Source organism: Carcharodon carcharias, chromosome 2 (assembly GCF_017639515.1).
Source record: "Carcharodon carcharias isolate sCarCar2 chromosome 2, sCarCar2.pri, whole genome shotgun sequence".
Lineage (NCBI taxonomy): Eukaryota > Metazoa > Chordata > Chondrichthyes > Lamniformes > Lamnidae > Carcharodon > Carcharodon carcharias.
The window spans coordinates 127710776-127732983 of NC_054468.1; the positions used below are offsets into that span (position 1 = coordinate 127710776).

General features: G+C 45.6%; 1 protein-coding gene across 1 annotated transcript in view; it reads right to left on the minus strand.

Annotated features, from left to right (window-relative positions):
• The window catches only part of ccdc170 (coiled-coil domain containing 170), a 79630-nt gene that overhangs the window by 21271 nt on the left and 36151 nt on the right, over positions 1-22208 (minus strand). The window contains exons 9-10 of the mRNA XM_041206659.1: positions 21159-21344; positions 18738-19055 (exon numbers count right to left, since the gene is read on the minus strand). Coding sequence (XP_041062593.1) covers positions 18738-19055; positions 21159-21344 — 504 coding nt within the window. The remainder of the gene's footprint in view (positions 1-18737; positions 19056-21158; positions 21345-22208) is intronic.

Here is a 22208-nt window from a genome sequence, read left to right on the forward strand (position 1 = left end):
ACTGAAAAGAAGGTGAAGGGGAAGGGAGTTGTCAGTATGCGGCTTTTAAAGACTGCAGCATAAGGAATGTGGCTACTTAAAGTTAAATGGCTACATCAGGAGACAAAATCATTTTCGAAAGCTGTAAATGGTCTTTTTTTCTTCCTTTATTCATAGGATGCGGACTTCGCTGGCTAGGCCAGCATTTATTGCCCATCCCTAATTGCCCTTGAGAAAGTGGCGGTGAGCTACCTTCTTGAACCACTGCAGTCCATGTGGTGTAGGTACAACAGTGCTGTTAGGAAGGGAGTTCCAGGATTTTGATCCAGCAACAGTGAAGGAACAGGGATACACTTCCAAGTCAGGATGGTGAGTGACTTGAAGGGGAACTTCCAGGTGGTGGTGTTCACGTGTCTGCTGCCCTTGTCCTTCTAGATGGTAGCATTCGTGGGTTTGGAGGGTGCTGTCTAAGGAGCCTTGATGAGTTCCTGCCTTGTAGGTAATACACACTGCTGCCACTGTGCATCAGTGGTGAAGGGAGTGAATGCTTGCGGATGTGGTGCCTATCATGTAGGCTGCTTTGTCCTGGATGGTGTTGAGCTTCTTGAGTGTTGTGAGAGCTGCACTTATCCAGGCAAGTGGACAGCATTCTATTATACTCTTAACTTGTGCCGTGTAGATGGTGGGCAGGCTTTGGGGAGTCAGGAGGTGAGTTACTTGCTGCAGGATTCCTTGCCTCCGACCTGCTCTAGTAGCCACTGTATTTATTTGGCTAGTCCAATTCAGTTTCTGGTCAATGGTAACTCCCAGGCTGTTGATAGTGGGGGATTCAGTGATGGTAATGGCATTGAATGTTAAAGAGCCATGGTTAGATTCTTTCTTGTTGAAAATGGTCATTATCTGGCACTTGTGTGGCACGAATGTTACTTGTCAGCACAAAAGCCTGGATATTGTCCAGGTCTTGCTGCATTTGGGCATGAACTGCTTCAGCATCTGAGGAATTGTGAATGGTGCTGAACATCGTGCAATTATCAGTGAACAACCCCACTTCTGACCTTATGATGAAGCAAATCTTCCATCCAGGGAAGAAATATCTGGCAAAAATGGTCGATGATGAACATTCGAGTCCTTGTCTAACTATTTGATAATGCCCTTTTGATAAAAAGTTTAATTTTAAGTTACAGCCAGGATTTGTGGTCTGCTGTAGAATGGGGCATGTATAGTAAGACTTTAAAGAATTGTATGGCCGTCTGAGTGTAATACATTGGACAGCTCTCATGGTGTAAAGGGATGTGAGCAATTACGGTGCCGCTTTCCTGCTTTGCCCTCCCAAAGGGATACAGACACATCGTCCCCAAGTACAAGGTATGTTTGGGCACTATCCCTTGGTATAAGATATATTGGGGCACAGTCCCTGGTTAAGGTAAATTGGGGCCTCTTCCCTCCAACACATGGGGCGGGTTTTAATGAGCCTAATGTGGGTCTCGCCCACTGGTTGGAGAACCGCTGGGGAGCCCCTGTCAGTTCCGTGGGGGTGCCCATCAGGCATTCAACTGGCCACCCTTGAGCCATCCCCCGGATCAAGGACCCCGGAGGCGGAAATGCCGCTCACAGAGAGCTGCCTGCCGATCAGGGACTGGCAGGTCCTCACTGCCTTCAGGTGCTTCAGGAGCAGTGGCAGCTGCCGGAAGTACATCTCTCAGGGGCCCAGGATCAATAAGGGACTCCGGGCCAAAGGTGATGAGGATGGGATGAGGGTCACGGGGAAGTGGTCTGGAAGAGAGGGGGAGGGGATTGGCAGCAAGAGCAGGGGAGTGGCTTTCATCCTTCCAGACCCCAAGTCTCTTGATCGGTCATTGACAACGAGGGACCTATCCACCCTCTCTCCCACCCCAGCCTGACAGGGTTTGCTGGGCGGCATGGGAGAGTTGTGCAGCTCCCATTGAGTCTCTGAGCCACCTCTAAAGGGATAATTGGTGTCATTTGGCTCATTAATGAGGTTAATTGACATCCCACTGCCAGTGGGGCATCAGGCCCTTCACACCCCCAACTTAATTGGGGGCAATTTTCCACAGGAATCCAGGTACTCCTGCCCAATTCTCTCACCAACACCCCCCCCACCCACCTCCCTCCCCCCGCCCCCCCCAATCATGCGTGCTCTGGTGGGCTCAATTAAATTCCACCCATGGTGTGGCACCTTTGAAATGTCATATGCCATTCATCCATCTACTTTTTCAATCTTCCCCATTGTATTTATTCTTCCTCTTTCCTGCTGGTTGAAACCTTCCTCCAGTTTGATGTTATCTCCAAGCTGAGACATCTACAGGCAGCACTGAATCCTACTGGCATGTGACTGGCATCCCTTGGCCATCATATCATAGTTCCAATCAAACCAGGCCTTTGCTTTATGTTGTTTGGCACATTTTCAATTCCTTTCAGAAACATACCTCCTATTTCATTCCTTCCTACCCTGTGGACTAATTGTAATCACTAGACGAGTAATCCAGGGGCCCAGGCTAATCCTCTGAGGACAAGGGTTCAAATCCCACCATGGCAGCTGGTGGAATTTAAATTCAAATAATAAAATCTGTTATCAAAATTTAGTCTCAGTAATGGTGACCATGAAACAATCACCAACTGTTGTAAAAACCCATCTGGTTCAGTAATGTCCTTTAGGGAAGGAAATCTGCCATCTTACCCAGTCTACACTTGACTCCAGACCCACATAAGTGTGGTCGACTCTTAACTGCCCTCTGAAATGACCTAGCAAGCCACTCAGTTCAAGGGCGATTAGGGATGGGCAACAAATGCTGGCCTTAGTTTAACATCTTATCTGAAATACTGCATCTCCAACAATGCAGCACTCCCTTAGTGCGGCACTGATGTCAGCCTCGATTATGTGTTCAATTCCTGGAGTTTGAATCCACTCAGAAGGAGACAGAACCAACTGAAGCCAGGGTGGCATTCATTCTAGTCGTCCGTTTACTTTAACAAATCCTCTCTTTTCAGCCACCTCTTAATTTTCCTGTTTATATTTACTTGCAATGGCAGTTACTCTCAAATGTTCTTATTTCAGCCTCCACTTATCCTTTAATTGTGTAGCTACAACCTTCTTGCTGTGTGTTTTCATTTCATCCTGTCCCTTTCTCCATCATTTTCAAATTATTCGTGCTCCCTCTACTCTTGTGGAAAGTTGTCCACCACCAGCAAATGTGCATATTCCGGCACTTGCTATTTATGTAAAATCACATTGCAACAAAAATGTCTGGAGCTAATAACCTAAATGTATAGGAGTCATTGGTCTCTCTGACTGCATAGTAGCAACACCATGTGGCAAGAAAATTATTAGCAGCAAAGGCATTGCTTACCTCAAGTGGTAAGACACTGCCAGATAACATTTTCTTAACACTAAAACTGAAAATGAAAAGCCAACTTAGCTTGTATTGTCTTGAACTTTGAAGATTGTGGAGTGACATAATTGAGATGTCTAAAATGATAAGGGGATTTATTAGGGTAGGTGGAGCAGAACTAGTTCCTCTAATGGAGGAATCCAGAGCAAGGGGGCATAATACTAAAATTAGATTCATTCAGGAGTAATATCAGGAAGCATTCTTCATACAAAGGGTGGTAGTAATCTGGAACTCTCTCCCTCAAAAGACATTGGGTGCTGGGTCTATTTCAATTTTCAAGGTCAAGATCAATACATTTTTGTTGGGCAAAGACATTAAGGGATAGGGAGCAAACTCGGGTAAATGGGATTGAGGTACCATTCTGATTTGATCTAATTCAGGCTTGTCCAACCCACGGCCCACAAAGCCCCTTTATGTGGCCCCCAGATCGATTGGTAAAAATGCTGGTAAGACGGGTCAGTGAGTTTGAAGATTTCTGCAGGTGACTACTCCTCCAAAAACATGCTGTTTCTCTCCTGCATTTGCTGCTAATAAGCTCACTATTGAACACTGGAAACTGCGAGTATGTGAAGATAGAGAGACTCTGGAGTGAGTGGAGTCTCCACTCACCATGCTTTCCTGTGGAGCCAGCCCTTTTCCCACAGCTCTGGCCAGGCCGCTTATTCTTGGCTCCACCCGGGTCCCTCCTGACTCGATTCACATCCCTCCCAGTTCTTCCCACCGTCCCTCCCAGCTCTTGGCATTCCTCTCAGCTGGCATCCGTGTTCGGATGCTGCTAGGCCTCAGGCCTCACTCCGGATCTTTCCTATGCTCTGAAAGCACCAACTCCCATCCCCAGATGATTTAGTGAGTGGGGGTGACTGAGTGTCTATGAGGATGGGGAGTGAGTAAGTGTGTGTGAGGATGGGTGAGTCACTGAGTGTGTGTGAGGGTGGATGAGCGAGTGTGGGGGTGGTGGGTGGGTGTGAGAGTGGGTACGTGAATGAGGGTGGGTGGGTGTGTGTGAGGGTGGGTGGGTGAGGGAGTGAGTGTGTGTGGGGCTGGGTGGATGGGTGAGTGTGTGTGTGCGCGTATGTGTGAGGATGGGAGAGTGAGTGAGTGTGGGATAGGTGAGTGAGTGAGCATGTGTGAGAATGGGCGATTGTGAGTGTGTATGAGGATGGATGAGTGAGTGAGTTTGTGTAAAGATGAATGAGTGAGTGAGCATGTGTGAGGATGGGCGATTGTGAGTGTGTGTGAGGATGGGTGAGTGAGTGAGTGTGTGTGGGGCTGGGTGGGTGTGTGTAAGGGTGGGTGTGCATGTGAGAGGATGGGAGAATGAGTGAGAATGTGTAAGGATGGGTGAGTGAGTGGGTGTGTAAGGATGGGTGAGTGAGTGGGTGTGTAAGGATGGGTGAGTGAGTGAATCTGTGTGAGGTTGGGTGATTGTGAGTGTGTATGGGGATGGATGAGTGAGTGAGCATGTGTGAGGATGAGTGAGTGAGTGTGTGTGAGGATGGGTGGGTGTGTGTAAGGGTGGATGTGCGTGTGTGAGGACGGGTGAGTGAGTGAGAGTTGTGTGAGTGAGTCTGTATGAGGATGGATGAGTGAGTGAGTGTGTGTAAGGATGGATGAGTGAGTGTGTGTAAGGATGGGTGAGTAAGTGTGTATGAGGATGGATAAGTGAGTGAGTGTGAGAGGATGGATGAGTGAGTGAGTGAGTGTGAGGATGGATGAGTGACTGAGTATGTGTGAGGATGGATGAGTGAGTAAGTGAGTATGAGGATGGGTGAGTGAGTGAGTGTGTGTAAGGATGGGTGAGTGAGTGTGTGTAAGGAGGGGTGAGTGAGTGAGTGTGTGTAAGGAGGGGTGAGTGAGTGAGTGTGTGTAAAGATAGGTGAGTGAGTGTGTATGAGGATGGATGAGTGAGTGAGTGTGTGTAAGGATGGGTGAGTGAGTGTGTGTGAGGATGGATGAGTGACTGAGTGAGTGTGAGGATGGACGAGTGACTGAGTGAGTGTGAGGATGGATGAGTGAGTGAGTGAGTGTGAGGATGGATGAGTGAGTGAGTGTGTGTAAGGATGGGTGAGTGAGTGGATGTGTATAAGGATGGGTGAGTGAGTGAGTGTGTGTGAGGACGGGTGAGTGAGTGTGTGTGGGGGTGGGTGGGTGTGTGTAAGGGTCCGTGGATGTGTGAGGGTTGGTTTGAGAGTGAAGGTGGATGGGTGTGTGAGTGAGGGTGGGTGGTGACCGTGTGTGTGTATGTGAGGATGGGATGAGTGAGTGAGTGTGTGATGATGATGGGTGAATCAGTGAGCGTGTGAGAGGGTGGGGTGAGAGTGTGTGTGTGTGTGTGTGTGTGTGTGTGTCTGTGTGTGTGTGTGTGTGTGAGAGAGAGAGAGAGAAGGGTAGGGCTGAGAGTGTGAGAGAGGTGTGCTTTTGTGTGAGAGAGGGGTGCTTATGTATGTGAGAGAGGGGTATGTGTGTGAGAAAGAGGGAGAGAGAGAGAAAGAGGGGGTGAGAAGGAGGGAAGTGTGTGTCTAGCTCACTTCCTGTCTCAGTTCTCATTCACCTCGCCCCCACACACCAACAGGCACTCTCATAGTGGGTGAGGGTGAGTGAGTGAGGACCTGAGATTGGGAATGAGCTGGATACACACACATCACCCTTTGACACTCTAATTGTTATCTTTATTTATTACTCATTTTTAAAAATTATCAATTTATTGTTTTGACTTTTTTTTGCCCCATCACTTCAAATCTTCAAGACACAACTTTAGATTATTCCCATTTAAAAGTTTTCATGATCAGGAATACTGTCTCAGCAGGTCATGTCGGGTTTAGCTAGCACTACCCATATAAATGTTGACAGAATAGGGATATTCGTCTGTGATGTGGACACATCTAAAGCAGAAGCAAGCTCTGCCAGACAGCAATGACATAATCTGTTTTAGTGATGTTGGTTGAGGGAGAAACATTGGCCAGAATACCAAGGAGAATATCCCAATTTTTTTTGAATAGTGCCATGAGATCTTTTACATCCACCTAAGGGAACAGACAGGATCTTGGTTTAATATCTCACCCAAAACAATGCAGCACTCCCTCAGGACCACACTGCAGAGAGTAACTCACCTCCTGACTCGCCAAAGCCTGTCAGGCACAAGTCAGGACTGTGACGGAATACTCTCCACTTGTCTGGATGAGTGCAGCTGCAACAACACTCAAGAAGCTCGATACCATCCAGGACAAAGCAGCCCATTTGATTGGCACCCCATCCACCACCTTAAACATTCACTCCCTCTACCATCAACGCACAGTAGCAGCAGTGTGTACCATCGACAAGATGCACTGCAGCCACTCATTAAGGATCCTTCAACATCACCTTCCAAACCCATGACTTCTACCGCCTAGAAGGACAAGGGCAGCAGACACATGGGAACACCACCACCTGTAAACTCACCATCCCGACTTGGAAATATATCGCTGTTCCTTCACTGTCGCTGGGTCAAAATCCTGGAACTCCCTCCCTAACAGCACTGTGGGTATACCAACACCACATGGACTGCAGCGGTTCAAGAAGGCAGCTCACCACCACCTTCTCAAGGGCAATTAGGGATGGGCAATAAATGCTGGCGATGCCCACATCCCATGAACAAATAAAAAATACTGAAGTATAAACCTAGATTTTGTCCTCAGGTCCTTGGGATGAGGCTTGAACCCACAACATTCTGACTCAGAGGCTAGTGTGCTATCATAAATCATTCCTTCTTTCTTCTCCAATTGTAGTTTGCTATTACAATTTCTTGGTGGCCAGTCAATGGCCCAGAATTAAGCCTGTGCTCATCAGAAATGGGTTCAGCTGGAACAGTTGGAGGCTTATCTGGCAGAACTGCTGATGATGGGACATAAAAGGAGAAAGGCTAAAAAGGTGTCAAATTCACACTGTGTCAACCAGCACCCCCCAGATCTGAATTTCATCCACTAGGGGAAATGTACAGTAATTTAGCAGATCCATGATCCACCTTGTATTCCTCCCCACTTTGAAACCATGGTGGGGGGGGACACTTGCTGGCCTTGCATAGTACAGCTAAACAGCAGATTCCCAGACTCCCTGGAAGTATTCGCTCAGGCATGACGTACAGAGCTTTCCCTTGAGTAAGATCAAGGTTCCCCACTAGAACCAAAATCTCCTGATAAATAACACCATTGTTTGCAGTTTAAATGCAATCAATTCATCTCAACCCAAACAGGAACCAATTCCTCCAGTCAAATTTACAATGTTCCAGGCATTGTAAGAAAACACGCTTTGGTGTTTCTTTTGTCATTCTATAGGCAAAAACAAAGAGCGGACTGGTCATAGTAACCTTTGAAACAATTGAGTTAAGTTGAAGAGAGTGGTTTATATTTAAAGACATACAAAAATATTTTAGAGATTCTTTTTCACTTAAGTCAACTACTTAAAGAAAACTGTGCACGGTTCTAGTCTCCATATTTCAAAAAGAATATTGAGGTGCAAAAATGATTTATAAGGATAATGTCAGAATTGAGAGGTTACATCTACCAGAAAAGAGCACTCCTTGCTCTAAAGAAGATGGCCGAGAGCGGGCCTGATAGTGATCTTTGAAATTATGAAGAGGTTTGATACAGTGGGCCAGATTTTCCACTCCCGTTGGTGGCGGGCGTGTTCGGCAGTGTGAGCGGACAACATGGAGAGAAGGCCAAAAATCAGTTTAACGCCGTTGTGAAACCAGTCTGTGATTGTCTGCTCCACCCGTCAATGGCGGGGCCACATTTCCCACCGCCACACGTCGGGAACCTAATTTCAATACTTTAGCATCTCATTACAAGCCCTGCTCGCCGCAATCATCACCCCATGCTGGATTATCCAGGCATGTCGGGGCAATTGCACACCGATGTGTTTCACAACGGTACATAAGTGACATGCACTGGGCGAGCTGCACTTCGCTCATGACTTCAAGGTTTGTTTGCCTACCTTGCTTCCGGCAGCACTCATGGTCATCAGCACCAGGCTTCGCAGGCAGCACCACGTCACTTTTAGGGGGGCTCACGGGCAGGTCTCTACCTACCAGACCAGCCAGTAAGGTCGGGGTTGCTTTTCAACAGCTGCAGGCTTAGGGCTTACTTGGGAAAGGGGGAGAAGTGGCCTCAGGCAAAGGAAGAGGCTGCAGGGCAAGAGCTGCACTGAGGAAGGGAGGTATCCCAGGGTGTGTGTGGAGGCACATGTTAATCTGTGCAAGTGGCCTCAAGATGGTGAGGGCTGAGGAGGAAGTCTCCAGAGAAGATGAGGCCAGATGGAGATGTGAGGGTATGTGTGAGAGAGTGAGTGGTGACATCCGTTGAGCTGGCAGTGAGTGAGATGCCAGTGAATGTGTGATGGGCTTGTGAGTGTGTGAGTTTAGCGTTGTAAGATGGTTGCCTTACCTGGGCGGCACTGGATGGCCAACATCTTCTGTGCAGCATTGGCACTGACCGCCACTGCTACTGCCTCCCGAGCCAGAGCGGTGAGATCACTGGATCTTCTGTGGCCAGAGCGGGGGTGGAAGACATCATGATGGGCCTCCAAAAGACATTCCATTGACAGGTCACTGAACTCTTCCTGGCTTTCAGGGCCATGTCTTCACTGGAGCAGTCCTGGGGCTGCAAGCATTGAGAACTGTGAAACAGTGCAGCGGGTGATTCAGAGGCTGCCTACCAGTGAAACAGCATGTTTCCTCTGGCTGCATGATTAATGAGGTGGGAAGCGGACAATATGGCGCGAAAACCCGCCATTGCAGCTGGAAGTAAAACGTAGTTTCTCATGCCCGCTACTATGCTTAGTGCAACTCTGGGACCCTTCCTCCTAATAAATATAGAGATGTTTCCACTTGTGGGATAAGCTAAAACCAAGGGCAATACACGTAAGAGTCACTACTCAATCTAATAAGGAATTCGGGAGAAACTGCTTTACCAGTCCTGGAGAACCCTGCAAACACTGACCGTCCTATCTTACAAAAAAAGGGGGAGGTAAATTATCCAAATGCAAACAGAGCTACATTGGCAGGGATACTTTCATTGGTGTGAAGCTGATAATACCAAAAAAAAATTAGAGAAACCTGATGATTGAGGGGCAGATAGAAATCTCGGAGGAACACAGTTTTATTATCTCTGCCTACAACGCAAGTTTAAAAATTTCCAGTGGGAAGAGGTTAATTTGACTTACTATCAGAAAATTATAAATCCAGGATTATTGATGACTTCTGTTCACCCAACACTCAATCTTTAGAAACCTTGTAATTCATTCATGAAAAACAGACATTCATTATTCGGCACTGAATTACCAGGGATGTGCTCAATAAGAAAGAGGGTGTGACATGTTTTCTAACACTGAATACCAATGAAAGAACACTGCTTCCTAGTGGCGGAATCCTTTGGCTTTAATCGCAGAATCCCTCTGTTGCCCAAAAATGGAATCAGTGCTTCATGCATAGATCTATTTCCCCACTGAGTGAATTCAGGAAAATTCCCACAACAGGGAAACAGGAAAGAAAGAGAAACTTGCATTTATATAGTGCCTTTCACAAGCTCAGGCGATCCCAAAGTGCTTTACAACCATTACTGTTGTAATGTATGAAACATGGCAGCCAATTTGTGCACAGCAAGCTCCCGCAGACAGCAATGAGATAATAACTAAAACATTTCCTTTAGTGATGCTAGTTGAGGGATAAATATTGTCCAGGGCACTGGGAAGAAGTCCCCTTCGCTTCATCCAACCATGACCACAGAACCTTTTTTGTCAACAAAAGAGGGCAGGCAGGTCTTCAATTTAATGCCTCATCTGAAAGACAGCACCCACGGCATGCAGCATTCCCTCAGTGTTGTCCTGGGGCATCAGGGTGCAATACATGCGCAAGTCTTTGGAGTGAGACTTGAACCCACAACCTTCTGACCCAGAGGTGTGAGTGAAACCACTGAACCATAGCCCGTCACAGGTCCTGCTCAAAGTAAAGAAGAAAAAACTTGCATTTGTATAGCAACATTTGCAAGCTCGTGACATCCCAAAGTGCTCCACACTCTTTTGGAATGTGGTCACGATTGTAATGAAGGGAATGCAACAGGCAATTTGTGGACAGCAAGATCTAACAAGTAGCAATGTATAAATGACTCGATAGTCTGTATTTTAATAATACTAATTGAGGGATAAAGATTGGTCAGGACATTGGGGAGAACTCCAATGTGACATAGTGCCAGGAATTTTTAATGTCCACCTGCCTGGAACTGTATGAACACCAATGTGGAACAGATTCAATCGGCAAGTATTTTTTCTGCTACTGCCAGGTGTCAGTTGTAGCTCAGTGGTAACGCTGGGTCAGAAGGCTAAACACTTAATCCCCAATCCAGGTTACAAATGTCAGGTTAACGCGTCAGTGCAGTGCTGAGGGATTGCTGCACTGTTGGAGATACCATCCTTTCTATGAGATGAGCACCTGCCTTCTTTCTCAGGTGGATGTAAAAAGGTCCCACAGCACTATTCAAAAAAATTCAAGGGAATTGTCTCAAGTATCTTGCCCCCATGTTTATTCCTCAACCAACGGCACTAAAGCCACACACCACCCTAACTTGGAAATATATCGCCGTTCCTTCACTGTCGCTAGGTCAAAATCCCGGAACAACTTCTCAAACAGCACTATTGGTGTACCTGCACCACAGGGACTGCAGCAGTTCAAGGAGGCAGCTCACCACCACCTTCTCAAGGGCAATTAGGGATGGGCAATAAATGCTGGCCTTGCCGGCGCCACCCACACCCCAAGAATGAATTTTTAAAATTATCTGGTCATTTATCTCATCGTTGGGGCTTGCCACATGCAATTTGGCTGTCACACCTCTTGCATTACAACAGTATCTACACTTCAAGAAGCGCTTCCATGGGCTGTGACGTACTTCTAGAACGTTATGAGGTCATGAAAGGTGCTATATAAGTCTTACCTTCTTTCTTTACAGGTGCATGTGGAGTTTGGCTCTAAAGCTGAGTGCTGAAATGTTGAGTGTGGCCAACTTTAGCTCTCTTTCCAGTTTTCTGTTTGGTGGCACTATGTTAACATTGGTAAAGCAAGCGATTTTGAATTAAGGACGTGGTTAATAATCACCTGAAGCCACCTGTCTTTTTCCTCAGATACACTAGCTATGCTCTACTGGTCCCTCCAGCGTTGAGTTTGGGTTACAGGGGAGATTTTTGACTTAGGAGTCAAGGGTTATGGGGGACAGGCAGGAAAATTGGGTTACGGCCACGATCAGATCAGCCATGATTTTATTGAATGGTAGAGCAGGCTCGTAGGCCCAAATGGCCTACTCCTGCTCCTATTTCATATGATCTCTTGATCTTAGTGTTCCTCTGTATAAATCTCCATTTTCCTAGAATGATAAGCATTGGAGAGAGGGGCAGAAGCCCTTTATGGTGAGTCTCCACCTCATTTGCACTTTACGCACATTTACTGGGGAGTTCGTTTCACATTTTAAACACTTCAATCAGATCGTTCCTCAATCTCCTAAACTCAAAGAAATACAAGCCAAGTTTATGCAACCTCAAGACCAATTAGGGAAAGGCAATAAATTCTGACCTAGCCAGCGACCATGAACAAATAAATTAAAAAAAAACCTATTCTCATAACTTCACCCACTAAGGCCCGGTACTATTCTGGGGAATTCCTCAAGTTGACGACTCTAACGGATGGGAATCCTGTTTACATGGTGTATATGGGGTTCCCACTGAGGTCAAGGTGCTGAATGGGGGAACACCCGAGGAAAATTCCTGGGGTTAGTAAATGGATAATATTTGATTGGATTTCACTCATTGAAAGATATAACCCTTATTGTGGGATTTTTTCACACTCGTGAATGGACTTGTTAAATACCCCAATACTGATGCATTATCTCAAGATTGTTTACCAAATTGCCTTCTACCTTAAGTTATCAGGCCCTAAGCAGCAGTGCCTTGTAATCCAGCAAGCTGACTAGATGTAAAGAAGAGCATCTCTTAAATCGCAAACACTAGGGTGCCCAATTATTAAGGAAGGCTTTTTCAAGACGTGTTTCACTGTTGGAAAGACGCTAAAGCTTGTCATTCACTTCTTATCTCCAATTCCCAACCTCTCTTAATAGAGAATTCCCTCCATACTGTGCTGGAGATTCTGCGCTCAATCTTCTGGTCACATTACAGAGTCACAGAATCACAGTGCAGAAGACGCCCTTCGGCCCATCGAGTCTGCACCAACACGTGAGAAACACCTGACCTACCTACCTAATCCCATTTACCAGCACTTGGCCCATAGCCTTGAATGTTATGATGTGCCAAGTGCTCATCCAGATACTTTTTAAAGGATGTGAGGCAACCCGCCTCCACCACCATCCCAGGCAGCGCATTCCAGACCGTCACCATCCTCTGGGTAAAACAGATTTTCCTCACATCCCCGCTAAACCCCCTGCCCCTCACCTTAAACTTATGTCCCCTTGTGACTGACCCTTCAACTAAGGGGAACAGCTGCTCCCTATCCACCCTGTCCATGCCCCTCATAATCTTGTACACCTCGATCAGGTCGTCCCTCAGTCTTCTCTGCTCCAACAAAAACAACCCAAGTCTATCCAACCACTCTTCATAGTTTAAATGTTTTATCCCAGGCAATATCCTGGTGGATCTTCTCTGCACCCCCTCCAGTGCAATCATATCCTTCCTATAATATGGCGACCAGAACTGCACACAATACTCCAGCTGCAGCCTCACCAAGGTTCGATACAACTCCAACATGACCTCCCTACTTCTGTAATCTATGCCTCGATTGATAAAGACAAGTGTCCCATATGCCTTTCTCACCAACCCACTAACATGCCCCTCCGCCTTCAGAGATCTATGGACACACACGCCAAGGTCCCTTTGTTCTTCAGAACTTCCTAGTGTCATGCCGTTCCTTGTCAAATTACTCCTTCCAAAGTGTATCACCTCACACTTTTCAGGGTTACATTCCATCTGCCACTTATCTGCCCATCTGACCATCCCATCTATATCTTCCTGTAGCCCAAGACAACTCAACCTCACTGTTAACCACCCGGCCAATCTTTGTGTCATTCACAAACTTACTAATCCTACCCCCCACATAGTCATCTATGTCGTTTATAAAAATGACAAATAATAGGGGACCCAGCACAGATCCCTGTGTTATGCCACTGGGCACTGGCTTCCAGTCACTAAAGCATCCTTCTGTCATCACCTTCTGTCTCCTACAACTAAGCCTATTTTGAATCCACCTGATTAAATTACCGTGTATCCCATGTGCATTTGCCTTCTTTATAAGTTTCCCATGTAGGACCTTGTCAAAGGTTTTGCTGAAATCCATATAAACTACATCAACTACACTGCCCTCATCTACACACCTGGTCACCTCCTCAAAAAGCTCAATCAAATTTGTTAGACATGACCTCCCTCTGACAAAGCCATGCTGACTATCCCTGATCAGACCTTGCCTCTCCAAACAGAGATAGATTTTCTCATTCAGAATTTTCTTCAATAGTTTCCATACCACTGACGTGAGACTCACTGGCCTGCAGTTTCCTGGCTTATCTCTACAACCCTTCTTAAATAGCAGAACCACATTAGCTGTTCTCCAGTCCTCTCGCACCTCCCCCGTGACCAGAGAGGAATTAAAAATTTGGGTCAGAGCCCTGCGATCTCCTCCCTTGCCTCCCTCAGCAGTCTGGGATACAAATCATCCGGATCTGGAGATTTGTCCGTTTTTAAGCCTGCCAACACCTCCAATACCTTGTCACTCCCTATATCAATTTGCTTAAGAACCTCGCAGTCTCTCTCCCTGAGTTCCATACCTTCATCCTCATTCTCTTAGGTGAAGACGGATGTGAAGTATTCATTCAACACTCTAGCGATGTCCTCTGGCTCCACCCATAGATTGCCCCCTTAGTCCCTTATGGGCCCTACTCTTTCCCTGGTTAACCTCTTCCCATTGATATACTTATAGAATATCTTGGGATTTTCCCTACTTTTACCAGACAGAGCTTTCTCATATCCCCTCTTTGCTCTCCTAATTGCTATCTTAAGCTCCACCCTGCACTTTCTGTACTCCACTAATGCTTCCGCTGATTTGCTTCCCTTGTACCTGCTAAAAGCCTCTCTTTTCTTTCTCATCGTAACCTGAATATCTCTGGTCATCCATGGTTCTCCGGGCTTGTTACTCCTTCCTATCACCCTAGAGGGAACATGTTGAGCCTGTACCCTCCCATTTCATTTTTGAATGCCCCCAACTGCTCCTCTGTAGATTTCCCCACAAGTAGCTGTTCCCAGTCTACCTTGGCCAGATCCTGCCTTATTTTACTAAAATCCACTCTCCCCCAAGCCAAAACATTTTTTTGCAACTTGTCTATATCTTTGTCCATAACAAACTTGAACCGTACCATGTTGTGGTCGCTATCACTAAAACACTCCCCCACCACCACCTCAGCCACCTGTTTGGCTTCATTCCCCAGAATTAGGTCCAGCACTGCGCCATCCCTTGTTGGACCCTCTACATATTGACCTAAAAAGTTCTCCTGTACACATTTCAAGAAATCTACTCCATCCAAGCCCTTAAACTACGTCTATCCCAATTAATGTTGGGAAAATTGAAATCATCTAATATAATTACCCTATTGTTATTGCTTTTACACACCTCCGCAAATTGTACACATATTTGCTCCCCAATTTCCCGCTGACTATCTGGGGGGTCTATAATAAACAACTAACAATGTGGCTGCCCCTTTTTTATTCCTAAGCTCTACCCACAAAGCTTTATTCGATGCCCCCTCCAAGATATCATCTCTCCTTACTGCAGTAACTGACTCCTTAATTAATAATGCAATGCCTCCTCCTCTTTTACCCCCCTCTCCTGTCTAGCCTGAAGATTCTATATCCCGGGATGTTGAGCTGCCAATCCTGCCCCTCCCTCAACCCCATCTCGATGATGGCTACTATATCACAATTCCATGTGTCAATGCTCACTCTTAACTCATCCGTTTTGCCTGTAATACTCTTAAAGTAGAGGCCATCCAGCCTTGCCTTACTCCCTTGAAATTTAATGCAGCTGTACTCCCTCTGACTTGATTGTTTTACTATATTATGACGTGTCCCTATTCTGCTAACATTCTGTGTCTCCTCCCCCTGCCGAATTAGTTTAAACTCATCCCAACAGCACTAGCAAACCTGCCCACAAGGATGTTAGTCCTGCTCTGGTTCAGATGTAGGCTGTCCCGCTTGTACAGGTCCCACTTTCCCCAGGAACGGTCCCGGTGATTCAGGAATCTAAAACCCTCCCTCTTGCACCAACTCTTAAGCCACGTATTAATCTGTGCTATTCTCCTATTTCTGAGCTCGCTAGCACGTGGCACTGGGAGTAATCCAGAGATTACAACCCGAGAGGTCTTGCTTTTTGACCTACTGCTAACTCCCTGAATCCTTGATGCAAGACCTCATCCCTCTTTCTACCTATGTCATTGGTACCAACATGTACCATGACCTCTGCCTTATCACCTTCCCCTTTCAGGATGCCCTGCAGCCGTTCAGTAACATCCCGGACCCTGAAACCAGGGAGGCAACATACCATCTTGGAGTCATGTTGAAGGCCACAGTAGCGCCTACCTGTTCTCCTGACTATAGAATCCCCTATTAATATTGCTCTTCCTCCCCTCCTGTAAGTCAAACAAAGATAATAAAGATATGTTTAATTGTATAACTAATTTTATACAGATAAAGCACTTGTTTTGTGTTATAGGGGTCCATGGAATTTTTATGACACAGGAGGACCTCAGAAGCAAAAAAAGTTGAGAGAACAGGGCAGTGGGACTAGGTGAGTTGCTCTTGCAGTGAGCCGACACAGAGATTACAGGCCAAATGGCCTCCTACTGTGCAACCATCTATGATTCTATGATCTATGATAAGCTACTCAGTAAGTTCAAGACATCGATTTACAGCAAAGCCTAACCACAGGAGCATATGAGTCTGTACAGCGGGCTGGTATAAGATTCTCACTATCCTGAACATATTCTAATTGAGCGAGGTAATCTGTTCAGTCCCAGTCAAAGCCCTTCAACACAAAGTGTGCCATGCCTGGCCTCATCGTAGCATGTCTGGATTTCAGACTTTGGTCGCTTACCTGGTCCTCAGACATCCCTGGGGGCAGGCTAACTTCACAACCCACTTTCTTCCCATCCCATTCTCCAACTGGCGGAGCAAAAGAGGGAAGAGGAAAGAGGGGGCCCACTTTTTCCAGTCATCCCTCAAGTCTTGCTCATGATCCAGCAGGAAAATGAAGCAGGAGGGAAAAGAACTGCTCCCAATTCATGAACATTTTGGGCCCCTGGCCTGCTGCTTTGTAGGTAGCAGCACCCTTCCCCTGCTCCACTTGCTCCTTCCGGGATGCAATACATTACTGGGGTAACTTGAAAGGGAACGCACACCTGATGTTCTGGTCTCCACACCTATGTCCTATGCTTTGTGCCCAGGATTTTGTATTTCACTGCTAGGGAGGATGCGGTTGCACCAGAGAGAGTGTAGAGAAGATTTACCAGGATGTTGCCTGGGCTGGGGAGTTTCAGTTATGAGGAGAGATTGGATAGACTGCGATTATTTTCCCTGGAGCAGAGGTGATTATGGGGGGACATGATTGAGGTGTATAAAGTTATGTGGAGCATAGATTGGGTAGACAGGAAGCAACTTTTTCCTCCTGGTGGAGGGATCAATAACCAGAGGGCATAGATTTAAGGTAAGGGGCAGGAGGTTTAGAGGGGATGTGAGGAAGAAATTTTTCACCCAGAGGGTGGTGGGAATCTGGAACTCACTGCCTGAAAGGGTGATAGACGCAGAAACCCTCATAACATTTAAGAAGTATTTGGATGTGCACTTGCGATGCCATGGCATACAAGGCTATGGGCCTAGTGCTGGAAAATGGGATTAGAATAGTTAGGTACTTGTTTGACCGGTGCAGACTCGATGGACCGAAGGGCCTTTGTCTGTGCTGCAGACCTCTATGATTCTATGAGCTGTGATGTGCATTTGATTAACATAATAACATAAGAACAGGAATAGGCCACTCCAGCCACTCTATCTGTTCCATCATAAAATTAGATCGTGGATCATAAGAACATAAGAAATAGGAACAGGAGTAGACCATTCGGCCCCGTGTGCCTGTTCCACCATTCAATAAGATCGAGGCTGATCTTGTGTATTGATTTTCATGTTCCCATCTACCCCCGATAACCTTTGCTTCCCTTGCCTAACAAGAATCTATCTACCTCTGCTTTAGAAATATTCAATGACCCCGTCTCCACCACCTTCTGAGGCAGAGAGTTCCAAAGTTGCACAACCCTCCGAGAGAAAAAACCCTCCTCATCTCAGTCCTAAAAGGGTGACTCCTAATTTTAAAACAGTGCCCCCAAGTTCTGGACTTACCCACAAGTGGAAACATCCTTTCGATGTCCACCTTGTCAAGGCCATTAGTCTTCTTAATTACTTGCTGTACCTACATACTAACTTTTTGTGACTCATGTATTAAAATACCTAGATCCTCTGCACCTCAGAATTATGCAGATGTTCTCCATTGAAGTAATACTCTTTTTTGTTCTTCCTGCCAAAGTGAATAACTTCACACTTTCCCACATTAAACTCCATTTCCAGATCTTTGCCCACTTACTCAATCTATCCATATCCATCAGCAACCTCATGTCCTCTCCACAATATACTTTCTTACCTATCTTTGTGTCATTTGCAAATTTAGCTACCATGCCTTCACTCCCCTCATTTAAGTCATTGATGTAAATCATAAAAAGTTGAGGCCCCAGTACAGACCCCTGTGGGACTCCACTCGTCACATCCTGCCAATAGGGGGGTGGGCTCCATTTACCAAATGATCTGTACCTTAAATCCATTTCCCCCCTCTCCCACCGAGGGGTCAGGCCAAGAAGGTATATGTTCACGAGGTTGAGAATTCTAAATTTGAGGCCCCGTGTGGCGAGATCAGTGCCATCGGAAAAAATGAGATGTGCAAATTAGGATATGTGGAAGAGTTTTGGATGAGCTCAAATTCATTGAGGATGGAAAGGGTAAGGTCAACGAGGAGAGCATTGGAATAGACGAGTCTGGGGTATAGGTGAGGCTTTTTGCAGCAAATGTGTTGAGGCAGAGTTGGAGGTGAGGTGATATTACGGAGGTGGATCACCACCCTACCCTACCCCCCTCCCCAGCCATACAATTCCCTGGGTAGTCGGCAAATCAATTTCTACCACTTCAGCTTTCACAATGTTCCTCTGGCGCCCGATAACATGTAGAGACACCACTTACCCTTTTGTTGCTGTCCTCACTGTTACAAAGTTCACAGATTCTTTCTCTGATAGCTTCTGGAGTGGGTTGAACTATCACATCTGCTTTGCTGAGCAGAGATGCCAGTTGGTGCTTGAATGCCTCCAATTGACTATGAACCGTTTTGGCCTCACACACACTGGTGAGTAAACTCCCATCCAGCTCTTTGGAACGTTGTTCCCAGCTTCCTAGCTCTAACTTTGAGGCTTCCCAAGCTCTTTGCGTTGAATCCAGCCTGTCCTGTAGGATTCTGTTCTCTCTTTCAAAGTGCTGTTTAGCATTCAGTGCGTTGTCTAATTCCTGAGAGGTTGTTAAAAAACAGAAATAAATATACATGCAGCAACATGAAGCTTACTATTACATACAATCTGAGTGGGAAACAGGAAGAGGGAGCAGTGCCAATGGGGTGGGGCTCCATTTATCAGAGTGCAACCAATGTACTAGCAGAGAGGACACATGGGGAGGTGGCAAGGGCTTTGAACTAGTAAGACAGAGGTGGGGATCTACAAGAAATTAAACAAGCCTAAGTATAAATGAAACAGGAAAGGAGAGTATTGGACGGTCTAAACTAAAAGACGACATAAATGGCCAAGGAATAAATAGGCTTAGGGAACAGGAGTGTAAAAAGATGGTTAAAAATGAAGTGAGAGGAACGGCCATTAAACATGAGTTAAACTGTTTGTGCAGCTTTGCGCACAGTGTCCTTGACAAAACCGGGGAGCTGGAGGTAACAGTACATTGCAAGGAACCAGATATAGTAGAGATTACTAAGACGTGGCTTCAGGAAAATCAGGACTAGAACTTAAACATTGTAAGATATATTTATAAAATAGAGAGCGAGTGAATGAAGTGGTGAAGTAGCTGTACTTATTATAGAGATAACATAAAGACAATGGAAAAAAGTGAAGCGGCCATCAGTAAGTCAGAAATATAATCCATATGGATAAAGATATGGCATAATCATATTAGGAAAATGAGTAAAACACAAAGAAAAATAATCATAGATGATTTCACCTATCCAAAAATTAACTGGCGAGAAGAGATAGGTAAAGGGGATATGGAAATGGAGTTCCTAAAACCTGTGTCATAATTGTGACATTTATAAAGTTGTTAGGTTTTGGGACTGTGTCTTTAACTTAAGGTAAAATGAAGGGGGTCATGTGACCTGTTCTGAAATCTGCCTCACAGAAAGCCTGGGTGGTTTGATTGTTAGAGATTGGAAGGGACCCAGACTGATTTACTAGGAAGAAGGTGCAAGTTGTTTACACTTGGAGACAATGACAGCAGACTCTGTGCTAACAGTGGATAAACCGAATCTCAAAAGTTCTAAAAAAGCGTTGAGGATGTTGGGCTGTAAACAGTTGTGCTTTAAACTGTCCAATTACTTCCAAGTTAAAAGAGACTTGGGGTCTCAAGGATAGCTAATCAGCATTTCATGTAGGCTTTGAGAGGGGAAGGGTTTCTAAGATATTCCTGAAACTCACAGACAAGTTAGTCTGCCAGGATCCGGGAGAGGGAGGGCAGCTATAGGCAGCAAGGCACTATGGCTCACCATGCAGGAATGCGAGTGGGAGCTCGCACTAAGATTGAAAAGACTGAGTTTATGAGGAGTTAAACGGAGGCTGGAGATTCGCCTAACTTGCGCTGGAGGAAGAATCTCCGGGGGTGGGGGGAAATCCTCACTGTGAAAGACAGACCTGAGATTTAAAGTTCATAGGCTTAGAAAGGGAAAGAACAGAAGTAAGCCCTTGGGAGCAATGAATTACCTTGGACTGGTTCCGGGAGAATTGAATCTCTACTTAAAGGACAGTGTAAAGTATATCTGTGAAGTGTGTTTTCAGTTGAATTAAAAGAAAAAGGAAATGATCTGTTTTGTGGATTAGAGTATAAGTTGCTGACAAGGATAGTACTTAGTCTTTTGTTACAGTAAAAATCTTGAAATGTGAAATCTTTTTGTGTCAGCCTCTTAGCTATTAACTGGAAGTCCCAACTGGAAGCCAGTACCTCAGCAGCCCAACAAGAAAGGACTTGCCATTGGATCTCGTAATGGTGAATAAACCAGAGCAGATAAGAGAAATAAAAATAGGGGAACACCTAGGCAATAGTGACCACAATATAATGCTCTTTAAAATAATAATTGAGAAGGACATAGACCAGTGTAAGATTAGAGAAAAGCTGATTTTGCAGGGCTGAGAATAGAACCCGAAAAACTGAAATAAGCAACAACTCTGCATGTTCTCTTGATAAATTACTAAGATCAGAAACCATCTCCACTGAACACCCTAGTCAGCTACTCCACTTCTTATGTTTCATTCATCAACATCATTTTCTAATTATGGTTTTACAAGTCTCTTATTGTTTGGTCTAATTAACTAGCCAAAGTCACTGCCATCTTCTTCATACCTTACGGATAGTGTCCAATTCCTGCACATAGGACACAACAGCTTTCTGTTCCCTTTCCATCTCAGAAACAAGTCTCATGATAGTTTCCCGGCTAGCCTTCGACTCCATGTCATGGGCACTGATGGTCTCCTCAAAGCTTCTAATTTGGAAATTTTTCTTGGCGTTCTCCTTGTACACCTCTCCAACCTAAGAAAGAAAATGCATCAAACTGTAGAATGTGGCTTTGTAACATTCCTGAAATTTCACCAAAGTCAGTGACAGTTTTAATGAACCGAGTGGCCCAGGCCGAAGAAATTTGATATTGTTTTGGAAAATGTACTGTGTGCACATGTAAGTTTCTGCTGGTCAGGGTCTTGTACCTCATCTTAAAGATGCTTTATTATCTGAGCAGGAGGTTATCTGCTGTCCCTTGGGTTTGTTGAATGACCTTGCATGGTCTAACAGTAGAGGACTCCATCACCCATGATAGCTTCCCACTGTGGCGCACATTGCAATTGTAGAGCTTCTGCCTCCACCCACCGCACTCTCTGACTGACTGGGGAGTCTCTGGTCCCTATAATTGCTGCAAAGTGATGAAGGAGCAGTGGAAAATATCTGAGGGGGGAGAAAATCAGAAATGCTTAATTTGCACCCAGGAAGCATTCTACTCAACACTCTAAATGACTTGTGCATATCTGGATCCCTTTGAAAACTAAATCTGAAATTATATCGATAACTTAAATTCAAACAAAACCCCCTCCCTGACATTATATATGAAAGTCTGAAAATGTTACAGTCGTGGTGGTTAAGATAGTGCAGAGGACTATGAAGTAGTAGAGAGGACAAAGAATGTTGGACCACAACACAATGCTCTGGTCTACACAACTTTTATTGGTGCATGGGCAGGAGGATCTGGAGTGTGTCTCTTGCTGAGCGCACAGGGGTTTAACTGGGAATTTCTTCCAGGTCAAACTGAGTCCTGTAGTTACTGAGTGTATGTAACTACTCCCTGACCTGGGGGCTTCCTCCCCCCAACTTTTTTTTTCCTTTATTCTTTCATTGGATGTGGGT